This window comes from Staurois parvus, unplaced genomic scaffold (assembly GCF_062004578.1).
Source record: "Staurois parvus isolate SC_StPar_1 unplaced genomic scaffold, SC_StPar_1.0 ptg000031l, whole genome shotgun sequence".
Classification (NCBI taxonomy): domain Eukaryota; kingdom Metazoa; phylum Chordata; class Amphibia; order Anura; family Ranidae; genus Staurois; species Staurois parvus.
In genome coordinates, this window is record NW_028317827.1 from 198,475 (window position 1) to 216,461 (window position 17,987).

The 17,987-nt window shown below is 39.7% G+C and overlaps 1 protein-coding gene across 27 annotated transcripts in view; it reads right to left on the reverse strand.

The window, feature by feature from the left end:
- The window catches only part of NEB (nebulin), a 257,274-nt gene that overhangs the window by 119,225 nt on the left and 120,062 nt on the right, over positions 1–17,987 (reverse strand). For all 27 annotated transcript variants that reach the window (XM_089659448.1, XM_089659440.1, XM_089659316.1 and 24 more), the window contains 11 exons: positions 16,301–16,405; positions 15,987–16,094; positions 15,392–15,703; positions 13,578–13,781; positions 12,433–12,537; positions 10,971–11,078; positions 8,315–8,626; positions 4,953–5,156; positions 1,050–1,154; positions 481–588; positions 76–387 (listed from right to left, as the gene is read on the reverse strand). In XM_089659448.1, coding sequence (XP_089515574.1) covers positions 76–387; positions 481–588; positions 1,050–1,154; positions 4,953–5,156; positions 8,315–8,626; positions 10,971–11,078; positions 12,433–12,537; positions 13,578–13,781; positions 15,392–15,703; positions 15,987–16,094; positions 16,301–16,405 — 1,983 coding nt within the window. The remainder of the gene's footprint in view (positions 1–75; positions 388–480; positions 589–1,049; positions 1,155–4,952; positions 5,157–8,314; positions 8,627–10,970; positions 11,079–12,432; positions 12,538–13,577; positions 13,782–15,391; positions 15,704–15,986; positions 16,095–16,300; positions 16,406–17,987) is intronic.

Sequence of the window (17,987 nt, forward strand, 5' to 3'; positions counted from 1 at the left end):
GTTGAAACAAATTATTCTTGGGTGATGAAATGTTTGCAGATTTAGAAAACAATTTGTAGAAATCTGATCACATACATCACTCTGAAGTTCATAAGCTTTCTTGGCCTGAATGACGTCATTCTGGTCTGGCAGACATGTCCATTGATGAAGGTAGCGGCGATAGTCAATGTCGCTCACAAGTTTCTGGCAGTTCTTGGCCAACAGCACAGACAACATTTCCACAGGGGTCTGATAGTGGGTCTTCTGTTTATCAAAATCCTTCTTGTACTCACGGTCACTCTGGATCTTGGCAACATGCATAGCCCAAACAGATTTGGGATCATCCTTGAGACTTCTGAATCCAACATGATGGCCTTGCTGCTTTCTGTAGCCTGCCTTGTATTTATACTGTAGGAATTAATAAAATATTGAAATAAAAAAGCCCTGCAATTGTTGCATTCTAAAAAAAGTAAATGAAATGCAATTTTCTGGGACACTTACATCACTGATTATATTTCTTGAAGCCTTTGCTGCCTTAATGGAGATGGCATCAACACGTAAGTCATAACCCTTCTTTTTGCTTTCCTCCAGGGCAAGTCTATACTGTTTCTGTAAGAACAGAAAAACACAAATATTAGAAAAACCTGAGAATAGATGCTACTGTGCTGAAAAAAATAGAAGAAATCAAGATTAAGAGGGAGCTAGCTAAGGTGAAATTAGCTTTAGCTAAACTCACTTTCTTACTTATCTTAAAAATAGCTAAGTACTGATGGACACTGCCATATTTTTTGCAACATTAGCAGGGCCCTGCAGGCAGTGATCCATGACTACTGTCAAACATATCTCAAATAAAAAAAAAAGTTTTGGCTATACATATATTTCCATTGTTTCCAGGGTTCTCATCAACACGAAGACCTGCCTAGTTCTTGAATATCATTATCTGCCCTTCCCAGTGCTGGTCCTATCCACTCTGTCATGTTAAAAGGCTACCTCTCACTCTGAGCCTGAGTATATATATATATATATATATATATTATTGTTTTTTAACCCCTCTTACCAGTACTACCTACCTCACTGTAATTGATACGATTTGCTTTGGCCAGCTCGATTTCAGGAGTGTCTGGCATCACATGGACCGTTTGTTTATCCTTGTTCCATGCTTCGGTGTACAGGCGCTATGAGACACCAACATGAACAGAGTTAATGACATAACAATAAACACTAAGACACAGCAACAGCCTTATCAGCTAGTTTAATAAGGTGAAGAAAATGTGCAATACACAGTATCTCACAACCAGCAATCAGCAGTCATCCTCTGTTTCAGTGAGGTAAAAAAATTTGAATGGCTGCCATGGCATGGCTTACTGCGCACCCTTGTAAGGATTTTCCAGCTATGTGCATTTACTGTATATAGAAAAAACATATTATAAAGTACTTTATATAGCTATTCACATCAGTCCCTGCCTCCTAAAGGGCTTACAATCTAATATCATAATTTGGGCCGGTTTTGCACTAAAATCAGTAGGTCATCATTTTCTATGTGTAACATACGGTACTTGTGCATTTGTTATTTTCACAATTATAATTAATTCCTCTCTTTTGATAGCTCCCAACTTTGTCCTTCTGTGCCTCCTCTCCTGCTAATAGTTGGTGCAACAAGTGACCACTACACTTGGAAAGTCCCAGCTTGCTGGTATTATTCTAAGGTGATTGTAACTATCGTGCTTAGTGTAACTGCGCACAGCTTCTTCAGGAGAGAAGAAAGGAACAGTGAAGGTTAATGTTGGACCATGTCAAAGTATAACTTAACCTTAAAGAGTACCTAAACCCAAGGACAAAGCAAAATGTAGATTACCAGTCCTAAATTGTGGTGGCTGCATTGTTTTTTTTCAGTACTGTTCCTCTTTATTTTCACCTGATGATCCTCCATAACATGCTTACTGTCCTAACGTGCTAACATCATTCACTTTACTGTCTCTATAGAGGCACCATGTTGTCACCCTAGACTGTTGGCTCCTATTTTGGATTGCAGAACATCTACCTCCCTCCTTTTTTCCATAACACAGGAAGGTTTGCTGTAGTTCACAGAGGTGAATGGGGCATGGTTGATAACACTGCGTGAGGCTTTAGCACCCCACAGGCACTTGAGTTGAAAGCTCAAACAGGAAAATGAAACCCATTACATTTCTGGCAGGAACTGGTAATTATTGCACCTATTAAACAGATACAACAAAACACTTTCAATTGTTTATTAAACAGAGAAAATAACAGCTGCTCATGCAATACTTATAGTAGTACTAAAGGCTACACTTTTTTACCCTAACACATTCACAGCATTAAGGCAAATAAAGTGCTTTTACTACCCCTAGTCCCCAAACACTTATCTGTCATCTTCATTACCTCTGCCAGGGGGAAGGATCGATTAACACCAATCCTTGAACTTCCTGGATCTTTAGCAGACACTGAGGGCATCGGAGCAATACGTTTCTGTTCCCATCAGTCAAACTGTTGGGAGCAGACGGGAAGGGAGGTTGCTTGGTTCAGGAAGGGAGCATGTACGGGTGTCGTCTCAGCACAAGGCTAGCTGAGGAGACACCAACAAATGGGGAGGTGGTGACAACAGCATTGTGATCCCAGGGACCAGGGCTGGATCTAGCCTGATATGGGGGTGCAGTGAAGAATGTCAGGGGGCAGAGGATGCGAGGTCGACAGGACAGTGTTTAAGAGTCAGTGTAGACCAGTGTAAGAGCTCTACACTGTAAGAGCAGTGTATATGGGAGTCAGCATGGCAAAGGATAGGGTCAGCAGTTTGTAAGGCAGTGTACAGAGGCCATTAGTTTGTAGGGCAGTGTACAGTGGGTTATCTATTCAATGTGCAGTGGTTAGCATGGCAGAGGACAGGGGTTAGCAGGGAAATGTACAGGGGTCAGCATGGCGGAAGACAGTGATCAGCAGAGTTGAGGACAAGGTAGCTTCTGGCAGGGCACTTAAGAGATTTCCTCCTCCCCACACAGCACATAGCTTAGATCAGTATTCCTCCACACAGTGTGTAGCTGGCTACTGCAGCTGCCAATCCAATCAGGGAATTTCACAGGTCAGAACTGCACCACAGCAGCCAGCTACACATTGTGTTAGGGAATCTGATCTCAGCTACATATTATTATGTTGGGAGGAGAACAACTTAAATCTGGGGGGGCACAGCCCATCCCGGAACCCCCCTAGATCAGCAATGGGCAAACTACGGCCCGTGGGCCAGGCCCGGCGGACCTTTTAATCCGGCCCGCGGAGTGTGGCAAACATTGGCTGTCAGGATGTAGGCGGGGCAGCGTGAGGAACTCCTCTCCTCTCACAGTCCGCCCTGAAGACCGGAACGGCGCGGGAACACGGCAAGAGGTACGCGCGGAGCAAAGGTAAGTGAATTGACACAATATGGGGAATGAATTACTATAGGGGGGATGAATTACTATAGGGGGGATGAATTACTATATGGGGGGAATGAATTACTATAGAGGGGATGAATTACTATGGGGGATGAATTACTATATGGGGGATGAATTACTATATGGGGGATGAATTACTATGGGGGATGAATTACTATATGGGGGATGAATTACTATATGGGGGATGAATTACTATGGGGGATGAATTACTATATGGGGGATGAATTACTATGGGGGATGAATTACTATGGGGGATGAATTACTATATGGGGGATGAATTACTATGGGGGATGAATTACTATGGGGGATGAATTACTATGGGGGATGAATTACTATGGGGGATGAATTACTATATGGGGGATGAATTACTATGGGGGATGAATTACTATGGGGGATTAATTACTATATGGGGGATTAATTACTATAGGGGGGATGAATTACTATATGGGGGATGAATTACTATAGGGGGGATGAATTACTATAGGGGGGATGAATTACTATATGGGGGATGAATTACTATGGGGGATGAATTACTATAGGGGGGATGAATTACTATATGGGGGATGAATTACTATGGGGGATGAATTACTATATGGGGGATGAATTACTATGGGGGATGAATTACTATGGGGGATGAATTACTATATGGGGGATGAATTACTATATGGGGGATGAATTACTATGGGGGATGAATTACTATATGGGGGATGAATTACTATATGGGGGATGAATTACTATATGGGGATGAATTACTATGGGGGATGAATTACTATGGGGGATGAATTACTATATGGGGGATGAATTACTATGGGGGATGAATTACTATGGGGGATTAATTACTATGCTTACTATGGGGGAATATTACTTTACTTACTATGGATGGCATGGTAGTGGCTGGGCCAGCCAGCAGTTAGTCCGGCCCCCGGGTCCAATATTTGAACCCATTGCGGCCCTCAAGTCAAAAAGTTTGCCCACCCCTGCCCTAGATCCAGCCATGCCAGGGACAGGAGGAAAGGGACACTTTAGAAGAGGACAATTACACATAATAGGTGTATGTGAACCTCTTAATCTGAAAAAAAATGAGGGTTTGGTATCACTTAGACTCTTTAAAAGCTAGCTCTAAACTTAAACTTAAACCTGAACTCCTAACATGATCCTAAATCTAACCCTTACTTTTGTAGTGCCACACATACCTGATTAGCACTACTCCTGCGCCAAATACATTGACAAAAATTGGGTGCACGAATCCAACTGTTCCTTTTATGTTTTATGGGTAAATATGTGACATTCACTAACTCTTATTACTATTGCTAAATATTTAATAATGGATCTTTAACAAGATCTTCAAACTGCAGCATGAAATGAGTTGTCAAGAGTTACATCTGTTTCAAGAGATGACTGCTGGAAAGGAGACAATTCAGTAGCCCTGTAACCTTTTTCATAAAATTAACAGCATTTCTGCTAATTGAAGCAAAGACAGCAGGAAAAGCAACCAATACAATGACTCAATACTTAAAACATTTCAAACATTACCTTGTTCATGATTTCAGCATTAGCTTTTGCTAGCATCAGTTCCATGGAATCAGAAACACTAGTGAATTTGAGGGTGTCTGGGTTCTGGCGGTATTTCTTTTCACTAAGAATTTCACCAGCTTTCTTGGTCTTCTCTACCTCTAGTGAGCCAATGGGGACCCAGCCAGTACCTTTCAGCCACTGTAAGTCTGCTTTGTACTGGTTCTGCAGACAGAAAACTTAGCATTAAATCACAAGAGTTCAATACAAGTAAAGAGAGCCTGTTATTTAGAAAGAATGCTATCTAACAATATCAAACAACAACAAAAAAAGCGTAAGATAATTTACCAATTTTGCTAGGTGATATAAAAAGAAAATTCAAAGATATGTACACGCATAGAGTGATGGCAAACCTAACCTCACACCAAACATTATTTTCATACCTGTGTATGGTAAAACACAAAGTGCATATCCAGTGAATTTGTTTTTTTATTTAGGCATCGTGATTGATGATGGATTTACAATGAGGGATTTTTTGAGGATTTTATTTTTTTTTAATAAATGGCTTTTCAAAGGTTTGGGTGTATTTATTTCTAGGTTACAGCTGTTGTTTTATGTGAATGAGTAGGGATACTATGTACCCCATAGTCATGTACATGGGGGGAGGGGGCGATATCTGTGGCCCTCTTATTATTAAAGGAGGCTTCCAGATTCTGCTAAGCCCCCTGCCCGCAGACCCCCACAATCACCAGCTAGGGTTGTGGGAAAGAGGTTCCTGTCCTCATCAACATGGGGACAAGGTGGTTTGCCAGGGGGCGTCCCCTCTGGCAGGGCACCCCACTCATGTTGAGAGCATGGGGCTGGTTAACGGGGAAGGGGGGGCGCATGCTTGTAATATTTTAAAAAACCACCATCTTGCAGAAATCTCTACTGTTACTTCTGTTCTGAGCTAAAAAAAGAAGTAACAGAAGGGGTTTCTTTTTTATTGCTGCATGTGTCTCAACTGGGAAGACCACTCTCCCCAAGAATGACAGTGATAGAAATAATATTTTTAGTTGTCAATGGAACAGAAACCAAGGGGAAACCTTTCAATATTGACACTTGTTCCAGTGGCAAATGTCTAAGAGGGTATTAGAGATTTCCTCTTACTTCCTGCTGAGTCTACTGGACAGAAAATGGAGATAAATTTCCCCCATGGCACACAGATGACAAAAAAGAGAGACGGGGCTTTTAACCCGTACTCCATCCTATTCTATTAAAAACTATGAATAAAAAAATTAGCCTTTAGATCCAATCAAAGTTTTAACTTCACAAGCTTACAGATGTGTCAGTGTACAGTATTTTTTGATTAATCATATTTTATTACAAGGCAAATAAATGTTAAATATATTTGTAACGACACCAATGACTGCACTCTGCGCACACCCATGAATTTAAATGCTTCTCACCGACCATACGCATATAAGCCCTCTCTGCAGGTGGGCTTTAATGACAAGCAGCCACAAATATACTGTATGTGGCCCTATGTAAACAATTACCTGTACTGAGAGCACGCTTTCTGCGCTCCCAGTACAGTGACTGGTGGGTCACAGGAGTCACAAAACTGGAATTCCCACATGAGAGGTGTCGGCGGGAAGGGGTTAAATATTTAAGGGCTAAGTTCACCTTTTAAAAAAATAATGCAAATTTTTTTGCATTTATATTTTTTTGTCTTAGGAGCCCATAAAGCATTGCCCCCACCATCAGCAGATTGCAGGCGCAATGCCAGGCTCCTGCAGACTCTCAGTACACTGTCTGCCTGTATCTTCCCATATGGGCAGGCAGTTACAGAAGTCCAGGAAGAATCAATGAACTATGAGAGCGCCCTCACAATTCATTGAGAACTATGAACCATCGTCCTCAATGTATTTGATTTGTGACAACAGGTGCAGGGAGAAGATCCCCCATCCACTGTTACAATGTAGGATCAGGTCTGGGTGCCGGCAGGTGCTTCAGTAACATGTTAATATTACTAAAGGTGAACTTATCCTTTAAATCTTACAAAAAAGCTAATTGTGTTAGGATTGCTCACAATAACAAGTGATAATTGCTGTGATACTTATTTTTGTAAAGGTGTGTCTTCCCTTGCAGAAAAACCCTATAGTTGGCAGTATGTTGTTGAGAAAGAAGCTGGGTGGAAGTAGGTGTCTGACATGCTTCTGCTAAGTTTGCCTTACAGCGCAACAATCAGCAAAGCTCATGCTCCCTACTGATCAGAGTACTGTATGTCCTACGCAGAAAGCATATCAGACCACAGTGGAGAGACCGCTGCTTCCACACCAAGCCAATAGGTCCTTTTATACAGCATACTGACAAGCATAGGACTATTTTGCTGAGGTTGGGACACAAAAAGAACAAGCAGTAAGGCTATTACCGCTTGTTATTTTGAGCCATCCTTACTTGATTTGTTGTTTTTAAAGAATGGGTCTTAAATTAGGAGCTTTTTTAATTTCTCACAGCCACGTTCATCCTGTCCCAATCTACCCATAGTAAGATGAAAGGAAAACTGCTTTATCCAAGATTGCTTTAGTGGTTTGACCTCTTCATTATTGCAGTGTAGCCAAAAGATGGCTATAGTGCAGTTCCCTCTTTCTGGGATATTGTCTATAGACGTCCTCCTATAATGTGCCTCGTACACGCCCCCTGGGGGTGCGCATCTGGTGGGGTCTGTGATTGATGTGCCTTTTGGACACAGCTGATTACAGATCATGGTAAAGGGACAATCACAGCAGCCCTTTACATGTGATCAGCTGTGTCCAATCACAGCTGATCACATTGTGAACAGACTTTCTGGTTATCGGTAGTCCTTTCTTCAAGGCACTGTCACAGAATGAGAAGAGGAGAGCTGGGAACCAGCAGTTCTGACAGGGGACGTTTACACTGATAATCAGTGCAGCCCCATGAGTGTTGCCTATCAGTGCCTCTTCATCAGTGTTGCCTCATCTGTGCCCATCAGTGGCACCTGATCAGTGCCCATCACTGCAGCCTCATCAGCGCATATCAGTGAAGGAGAAAAACTACTTATTTGCAAACTGTAATAACAGAAACTAAGAAAAACTTTTTTTATTTTAAGAATTTTTTTCATTGTTTGTTTATCAAAAATAAAAAACCCAGTGGTGAAAAAAAGTGATGAAAATTTCATATGGGTACAGTGTTGCATGACCATGCAGTTGTCATTAAAAGTGCAACATCGCTGAAAGCTGAAAATTGGCCTGGGAAGGAAGGGGGTGAAAGTGCCCAGTATTGAAGTAATTAAACTTGGTAATATCCCACCAAAATATGTGCAATTGTAAGGTGTGCTCCCATAACTGTTCTTCAGGCAGAAATTATAAATTAATACTCACATCACTCTGGATGTCATAGACTTTCCTGGCCTGAATAACATCATTCTGGTCTGGCAGACATGTCCATTGGTGAAGGTAGTGGCGGTAGTCAATGTCGCTCACAAGTTTCTGGCAGTTCTTGGCCAACAGCACAGACAACATTTCCACAGGGGTCTGATAATGGGTTTTCTGTTTCTCAAAATCCTTCTTGTACTCGCGGTCACTCTGGATCTTGGCAACATGCATAGCCCAAACAGATTTGGGATCATCCTTGAGACTTCTGAACCCAACGTGGTGCCCTTGCTGCTTGCGGTATCCTGTTTTGTATTTATACTGCAAAAGAGAATTACCAGAGTAATAACCTGTTCAGTGGTAGCAACTCATGATGATCTTTCTATTCATTAGCTGTACACCATTGTAATGACTTTTCATTGTTTAAAACCCTACTGTTCAAAAATGTAAAAGTAAAATGTAAAATAAATGTTATATTTGGACTACAGAGACTGTATCCCCACTTTCATGGAGCTTTATCTTTGAGATGTACCAGCTAACAATGCCATTTAAATCACAACGCAGTATCTCCTCCTTGTTCTCTGTTTACCATCTGCCCCTCCAACAAGACATTGCTTCCCCCAAAATGCTGCCAATATCTACAGTTTACTTCAAGACAATTCTTTAAACAAATATGGTCTTCATAGCTTCTCACAACTGACACTAGAGCAATCTTACTAAGGTCAGTCGAGTGATAGGTTTTAGACTCTAGGAGTAGCATAACGATTTAAACCATAGCACAAAAATATGCCCTTTAAATGACTTTACCTAGCTCAGAAGTTTAGCTCTGCCTTTTACCAAGAGTTTGGACTTAAGCCACCAGAGGTTCAAATTTCACACTTCGAGAAAGACTCTGTGGCATATAGACAGGATCAACTATTCCATTTGTACTGTCCACAACCTTCACACAACTACTTTAACACACAAGCACATACAGGTGCATCTCAATAAATTAGAATATCATCAAAAAGTTAATTTATTTCAGTGATTCAATTAAAAAGTGAAACTCATATAATATTTAGATTAATTTCACACAGAGTAATATATTTCAAGCATTTCTTTCTTTTAATTTTGATGATTATGGCTTATAGCTAGTGAAAACCCAAAATTCAGTATCTCAGATAATTAGAATATTACATAAGGCCAATAAAAAAAGGATTTTTAATACAGAAATTTTGGCTTACAGAAAAGTATCTCCATATACAGTATAGTATGCACTCAATACTTGGTCAGGGATCCTTTTGCATGAATTACTGCATCAATCCGGCATGGCATTGAGGCCACCAGCCTGTGGCACTGCTGAGGCATTATGGAAGCCCAGGTTGCTTTGATAGCAGCCATCAGCTCGTCTGCATTGTTGGGTCTGATGTCTCTCATCTTCCTCTTGACAAGACCCCACAGATTCTCTATAGGGTTTAGGTCAGGTGAGTTTGCTGGCCAATCAAGCACAGTGATACCCTGATTATTAAACCAGGTATTGGTACTTTTGGCAGTGTGGGCAGGTGCCAAGTCCTGCTGGAAAATGAAATCAGCATCTCCATAAAGCTGGTCAGCAGAGGGAAGCATGAAGTGCTCTAGAATTTCCCGGTAGAGGGCTGCGCTGACTTTGGACTTGATAAAACACAGTGGACCACCACCAGCAGATAACATGGCTCCCCAGATCATCACTGATTGTGGAAACTTCACACTGAACCTCATGCAACTTGGATTCTGTGCCTCTTCTGTCATGTCAGCAGCCATGATTGTATAAACTAAGGAACCAGACTGAGATACCATTTAAAGGCTCAGGAAACCTTTACAGGTGTTTTGAGTTAATTAGATGATTAGAGTGTGACACCATGGGGTTTATTTACTAAAGCTGGTTCACTCAGAAACTGGTGCAGCTGTGCATGGTAGCCAATCAGCTTCTAACCTCAGCTTGTTCAATTAAGCTTTAGCAATAAAACCTGGAAGCTGATTGGTTTCTATGAAAAGCTGCACCAGATTCTGAATGAACCACTTTGGTAAATAAACCCCCATGAGTCTACAATACTGAACTTTTTCACAATATTCAAATTTTCTGAGATACTGAATTTTGAGTTTTCACTAGCTGTAATAATCAAAATTAAAAGAAAGAAATACTTGAAATATATAACTCTGTGTGTAATGAATCTATAAAATATACGAGTTTCACTTTTTGAATTGAATTACTGAAATAAATGAACTTTTTGATGATATTCTGATTTATTGATATGCACCTGTATGCTGTATTAGTTTATATGTATCGTAGATCACACACCAATGTACTTTGTTAAATTTCTGTTGCTCAGATCTTTCAAACCATAAAAAAATAAATATATAACTGTAAATTAATACATTTAAATAATGATGTATTATATTAATATACAGTATATCTATTTGTGACAGAAATATGTTAAGTTTCCGGAAGCCAACCTTCTATGTTATTTTGTCTGATTACAAAGCCATATGCCATCACCAGAACATAACCCCACCAAGTTATGGTGAAGCCGTTGAAAAACAAAAAGCTCAGCACTAAACTGAGAGTACAGCAGAGCGTATATATAGAATATCTCAACCATCATATAGCACGAAAATATTCCCCAGAACAGAAGAACCCAATACTTACATCACTGGCAATATCTCGGGAAGCCTTTGCAGCTTTAATATAGATGGCGTCAACTCTGAGGTCATACCCCTTCTTCTTTGATTCTTCCATAGCTTGTCTGTATTTGCTCTGAATGGGAAAACATTGCAGATTCAGTAATGACATTTCAATGACATTAGCTAAAATTAGGGCATTTTAATTGTTTCACAATCAATGACCACAGACTTTTGTGACAACACAGATGTATAAACCCTGACAAATGAAACTTTGCATGAAAACATTATTTTGCTTGCACATTATGGCATGATGGAAGTCAGCAGAGCTTCAGCTCATTCGCTAAGCTCTGGGGCAAATTCCCTTGCAAATAATATTTTATATAGTGAACAGCCTAGTTACCTATAGTAAATAAACCCCCTTGTGTTAGCATAGCCATTGTAATTATCTGAGTTGTATAAAGCAAATGAGAAAATAAAGTTTTAAATAATTATTTTGTTTACTTCTTGTTTCAGCTGTCTTTTTTTTCTCACCTGAGTCAAATATTTAATCTAATCCAAATCTTACAGCACGCAAAAGTAAGACTGCACTTTAGTGGAGCACAAGAGAGCTTAGTAGGCACTGACTGCTATCACATATTTCACAGTAAGTGATCAAAGTAGTAATAAGTACAGTTTGTTTTTGAAATTGTATATGGAGAGTTAGAGCCAATGGCAAAGCTCCAGAGATAAGGGCCCTAGTGCACACTTTAGTATGGACTTTCCCTTCTTTACTGGGTTCCTCCCATTCTGGAAAAGTCCAACATTACTGTGAACTTACTCTAATACAAAGAGGATTGAACACATGTGCTTGAGCCCCTGTTGTAGAGCAACCCAGACAGGCTACAGAGATAGAACAATAACACTACCCCATGCATCCCCTGCACCGAGTTTTGTGGCATGATTTCATTTTACAAGGGGATGCATGGAGGATTGTCACTGCACCCTGTGACAGCTGTGTAGTTTTCAAACACCACTCTGCTTTTGAGAAACTGGCATATCCACTTGGCACTTGGCCCTCACTGCATTAGCATAACTACGCAGGGTGTAGAAACCCTTGCAGCAATAGGTGAATTCCTGTTTTCTGAGTAAACTTGTTACCATGTCTATGACAAATTCTGTACAAATGAATCTATATAAGTGTCCTTTTACAAGCATCTGCTCTTTACGTGAATCTGATATGATAATGTATGAATGTTTTACACTAGAAAATAGTATGAAAAGAATTAAACAAGTTTTGGCTTGCCACAACTAGAATCCAGTGACTCTAGGCTAGAGCCTATACGAGCTTGCGATAAGCCTGTTATTGCACCACAATCTGACCTGTAAGTAAGTACAATGTGTATGATGCAGTTGAACAACATAAGGTTAGCAAAGTTTGTGGGGTTTTTTCTGCAATTTAGAATTTTTTATATTATTATAATGATTGGTATTCATATTAGTTTACTCACCTCACTGTAGTTTATCTTGTTCTGTCTTGCCAGTTCAATTTCGGGTGTGTCAGGCATGATATGAATGGTGGTCTTATCTTTATTCCAGGCTTCTGTGTACAGTCGCTACAAGATTTGAAAAAAAATGGAAGTTACAAAATCTATTGATTTTACTCAAAATTACACTAGCTTTCGCAGTCAAACTCCAGCTGAAACCTTTTTTTTACATTTGGATAGAGTAGGAAAGGGTTAGAACGCCTTTGTCTTTATTACTGTATGTGAGAGTGAGAGGAGGTATCTCCAACAGAAACACAGGCGGCAATTTTCAGAACTTTGGGGAGATCTTAGAATCTCTTTTAGTTTTTCATTGCTTACCTTTTTTTCCAATGATACTTGTCACACAGACAGGAGAGACAGAGAAAAAAAGTTCTATCTCTTCTCTGCTCTACACAAAACTGTAAATTCCACCTTTAAAAGGCTTCTGTCAATATTATCCCTAGATATATATATATATGCCTTTATACTTGTAAAGATAGTAGTACCATGCAGGGGAGAAATGGTTGGGAACAGAGTGACAATTGCTCCCCAGGCCAGTACTAATAAGATATGTAGGACTGTTGGTCCTGAGTGGAGATACTTCACAATTCATACATCGATCAGAGCTCAACCTTTGGTCAGTGAGACATGCTGGGCATTATATAGCTACCTGCGCCCCATTCAGACCCGCAATGGCAGCAACTGGGAAAGGGAACTCTTCCAGCATGGAATTCCTTTGCAGCCCTAAAATGGTATGGGACCGAATTCTGAGAAATGCAAAGGATGCTGAAGTTGGAAGATGCAAAAATATGTGTCTCGATGTTCTTAAGGAATAACCTTTCATCATTGCAATCAATCAATAAAGCACAATGACTCTTTTGCATTGTACACTTTCTTTCACCCACAGAAGTCTGTCCCTTCCAAGAGCTAATTGGTTGTGTTTACCTAGGCCAATGGTTTCCAGTCCTCTCCTGGTACCATAATAATATAATGTTCCCTTTGGCAAGGACTGATAAGAACTCCTATTGTGTACTCTGCTATATGCACAATAACATGTTGGTCACTTATTATTTTAAATCAATGAATACACGTGAGAAAAAAAATACACCTGTTAACTTATATTAACTTACCTTGTTCATAATGTCTGCATTAGCTTTTGCCAGGTTCAACTCCAGGGAGTCAACAACACTGGTAAATTTGATAGTGTCGGGGTGCTGTCTGTACTTTGCATCACTTAGAATATCTCCGGCTCTCTTTGTCTTCTCGACTTCCAGAGAACCAATAGGAACCCAGCCAATGCCTTTCATCCACCCAAGATCTGATTTGTACTGGTTCTGGAGGAAGGAAACATAGTATAAAATCAATAAGACGTAAGTGCAGAGCCCGTTATTTATAAAATGTTTTAATAATTTTAAACAACAGCAACATCAAAAAATATCTAAAATTACCAGTGTCTGTGCTGAAAATTTGCTTAACAAGTCAGTCATGACACCTAGGCCAAGGGCATGGTGGGGCAGGCCAAAACTAGCAAAATGGCAGTTCTGGTATAAACCAAAAGAGCAGCTATGTTTCAGTGCATTAGTGGGTTGATCTGTATTACAGCCACACAATATAATGTGCTTCTGTTATGATTTAAAGGGCAATTTCATCAAAAACATGTTTTCATTCCGAGGTGCTAAACCTTCCCAACTCCACTAAAATAGTGCGTTTATCACCCTTCTCTGTCCCCAATAAAGAGATACCCCTAACGTCTTGTGTTGTGACCTCGCAGAGGGTATAGAAAATTCTGCACAAGGGAGTTATAGACCATGACCAAAAACCCAAAGGGGTCTCAAAGCTAAAAAAATATTGTAAGAAATATTGTAACAGGAGTTGAGCTTCACTAACTTAATAAGGGGAATTTGCTAAGACTGGAGCAGACAAAATTTGGAGCAGCTGTGCATAGCAACAAGTCCAATTCTAATAGCTAATTGCACCTAATTGCTAAAGGCCCCATTGGCAAGTGTAACTGGGGCCCTATTGTTGCCACTGGATGTATAGGTTCTTAAAAGTGTATGCTGATTCTAAGTTTAGACTTAATGGGGTTGATTTATCAAAGTAAAATAGGCTGTTCGCTTTGCAAAAAAATTCCACTGTGCAAAAATATTTGCAGAGCTTGGTGAATACAGTGAAACTTTACTTTGCAAATAATACCCAATCACTTGCAAGGAACATTTAAAAAAAGCATTTTTGCTTGCAAAGGATTGGATGATGGAAGTCCACAGAGCCTCACCCGTCTAAGCTCTGGGGAAAATTCCCTTGGAAAGTGCAAATTCCCTTGCAAAATGAACAGTCTATTTGCTTTTAGTGAAACAACCACAATGAGTCCTGAATTCTACATCACCGTTTTTACCCTTGTTATATAAGATGCAGTTTATTATGATGGCAAGGTTTTTTTAATGCCATTAGTCATTTCATTTTATAAAGACTTTCTGAAAATAATTTATAAACACAGATGATGCTCAGGTGTGTGATTGTTATGTCACGTGAAATGTGCATTTACAAGTTGCAAGCCCTTTTGACTTATGAACTGCTTTTTTTTTAATCTCATGAAACATTATTTCAGCATCACCTTAAATGCCTCCTTTTCCTGCTCTACTCAATAGACACCTCAATAAAACTAACAGGCCACAGAAAGTAGCATTTTTTTAGGGAGTGATAATCTTTGGAAACAACTTTACAACATACCTGAAAAATCCCTAGTCATTTATATGCAGTAAATATAATATGCATGCAGAAATCTTGTATATTCTCTATTTCGGTACTTTTTGCTAACTGCCTAATCCATTTGAAATTATAAAAAAAGAAAAGAATTCACAGTAATTTCAATACCCCAAGGGTTATCTCTTTTTGAAATAAGAAAGTCTTGTTACATATATTTTTGTTAATTCAGTTATGTACATACATCACTCTGAAGGTCGTAGGCTTTCCTGGCCTGGATGACATCATTCTGATCTGGCAAACATGTCCATTGGTGAAGGTATCTTCTGTAATCAATATCACTGACCAAAGTCTGGCATTTTTTGGCCAATAGGAAGCCAAGCATGTCTACTGGCATGTTGAACTTCGTCTTCCACTTCTCAAAGTCCTTCTTGTATTCTCGGTCACTCTGGATCTTGGCCACATGCATGGACCATACCAATTTTGGATCGTCCTTAATACTACGAAATCCGACATGGTGACCCTGCTGCTTCCTGTAGGCTGTTTTGTATTTGAACTGTAGAAAAAATATCATTATTATCACTTGAGGGGATATATCTGGCCAGTAAGCTAGAAAGGAAGACATTATGCTTTGTTTTACAAATAAACACTTGCATATCTAAACCCATAAACATAAATGTAATATATTGTAACTATGATAAAAAAATTTAAAAAACAAACAATAGCAGAAAAATACCCAGATATCAATACATGATCAACTGACTTTTAATTTTTTATTACCTTCCTTTTTTGTAGCATATGATTTATGAAAAGTGACAAGTGTATTTTAAGTTACTTACATCACTGGCAATATCGCGAGATGCCTTGGCAGCCTTTATAGAAATGGCATCAGGACGGAGGTCGTAGCCTTTTTTCTTGGACTCTTCCAATGCTAGTTTGTACATTTTCTGTGGAGAGTCACAGTTTAATTAATGATATTGTAAAATTGGATATTGTGATGACAGAATATTCTACATTTTGGAAAGCTTTTAAGTTACATGCACTCATGCCCTTGCATGTCTTTATATAACCATTTGTGAAGATTGGGTGCATCATGGATGCCATAGATGTGATAAAACTTGGCAGGTGCACTCTTGTATTTTCTTTTACGTACCTCACTGAAGTTAATCTTGTTCTGTTTTGCCAGAACGACTTCTGGTGTATCAGGCATAATGTGGATTTGAGTCTTATCCTTATTCCATGCATCAGTATAGAGGCGCTGGAAAATAATTTGTGAAAAAATGTCCATTAGAGCCTCCCAATATCTGACATGATTCACAGTATATACCCTTTTTATAAAACACTTAAGTGTCAGTTCACCCAACTATTGTCTTACAGATATGATATGTGCTGGAAAATGAAATGATAGTATATTTCTTAGAAATGTGACTGACAAGATCTCCATGCTTGATTTCCAAGCCATTATAAGACGGTTCCGTACTTTCTGTTGGATGTTTATGTATTTATTTATGTATTTATTTTTCTTTTACAGCAGGAGGTGTGGGAACAACCCAAAGTGGACAGGAAGAACTGAAGCTTAAAGGTGAGCAGGAAGGAAGAAAACTATATGCCAGGGACATCCTTCCAATGTAGTGCTCAAAGAATGTAAGAAGCTACTGGATGGTATATCCCACCAGTCTCCACCTACAGTATATAACAACTGAAGAAGGATCTATATCAGGGATATCCTGCTAAAGGAATGCTTAAAGAATATAAGGAACTAGTTGACAGAGTAGCCCTCAAGACTCCCTCCTATATCTACAATATCACAGTTGTGGGAGCACCCCAATTCAGGCAGGAACAACTGAAGCTCTAAAGTGGATAGGAAAGGAGTATAATTTATTTCAGGGACATCCTACAAATGGAATCCTCAAAGGATGTAAAAATTGAGTGGATAATGTAACCCTCTAGACTCCACTATCACTTTTTCTGTACAACATGTTTTATTTTATTTTAAAAAGAGATAAAAATACAGTTTACAAATCGGTGCTCAAAAGCTGAGCTACCAATATGTCAACAAAACAGTGATCATAACAAAAAACGGTACAAACAGCAAGATAGCATGGTCAACAGTTGGTCAATATAGCAAAACAGTGAAGGAGATGGCAGCCATAAGGTTGATACTATTAATTGATCAAGATGACCAACAAGGCATCAGTCCAGTCACGGAGACCTAGGTTCCATTAGAAAGAGAAATAATAAGAAAAGAGAGAGGAAAGAAGGAGGGGAGAAGGAGGAGAGGAGTGGGAGGGGAGGAGGGGAGTGTGACGCAGGGAGTGTCCAGCCCACTGGGAGGCCACTTATGCACCAAGGAAATCGTTGGAAGTCAGTATATGAGCCATGGGTTTCAAATTTTAAGAAGATTTGCATCTTATTAGTAAGAATACTAGTCAATTGCTTGTTAGTAAAAATGCCAAACAGGTGAGATTCAACTTCTGAAAAACGGGTGAATTGCTTCCTCCATGCCTTCGTTTTTGTAAGTTTAGAAGCTAGCAGAATAAAGTGTATCAACTGGAATTGGCGTTTAATAATGTTCAGTGGTAAAAAAAGCAGGAAGGCCAGCCAAGGGTCCTTAGTAAGCAGTGTTCCAAGTAGTGAACAGTGAAGAGTCTGGACCAGAAGCAGTCCAGCATAGGGCAGGTCCACCAAATACCCAGGGAGAATATGGGCTAGTCTGGATGGGACCATATACCATCTGGTCATCATTTATAGGTGGATTCCAGGGTAGTGTAATTGATACAGCAGGAAGCAGTGAAGGACCATATGACCTCCCAGTGCAAGGCAGACTGGTGGGTCTTTAA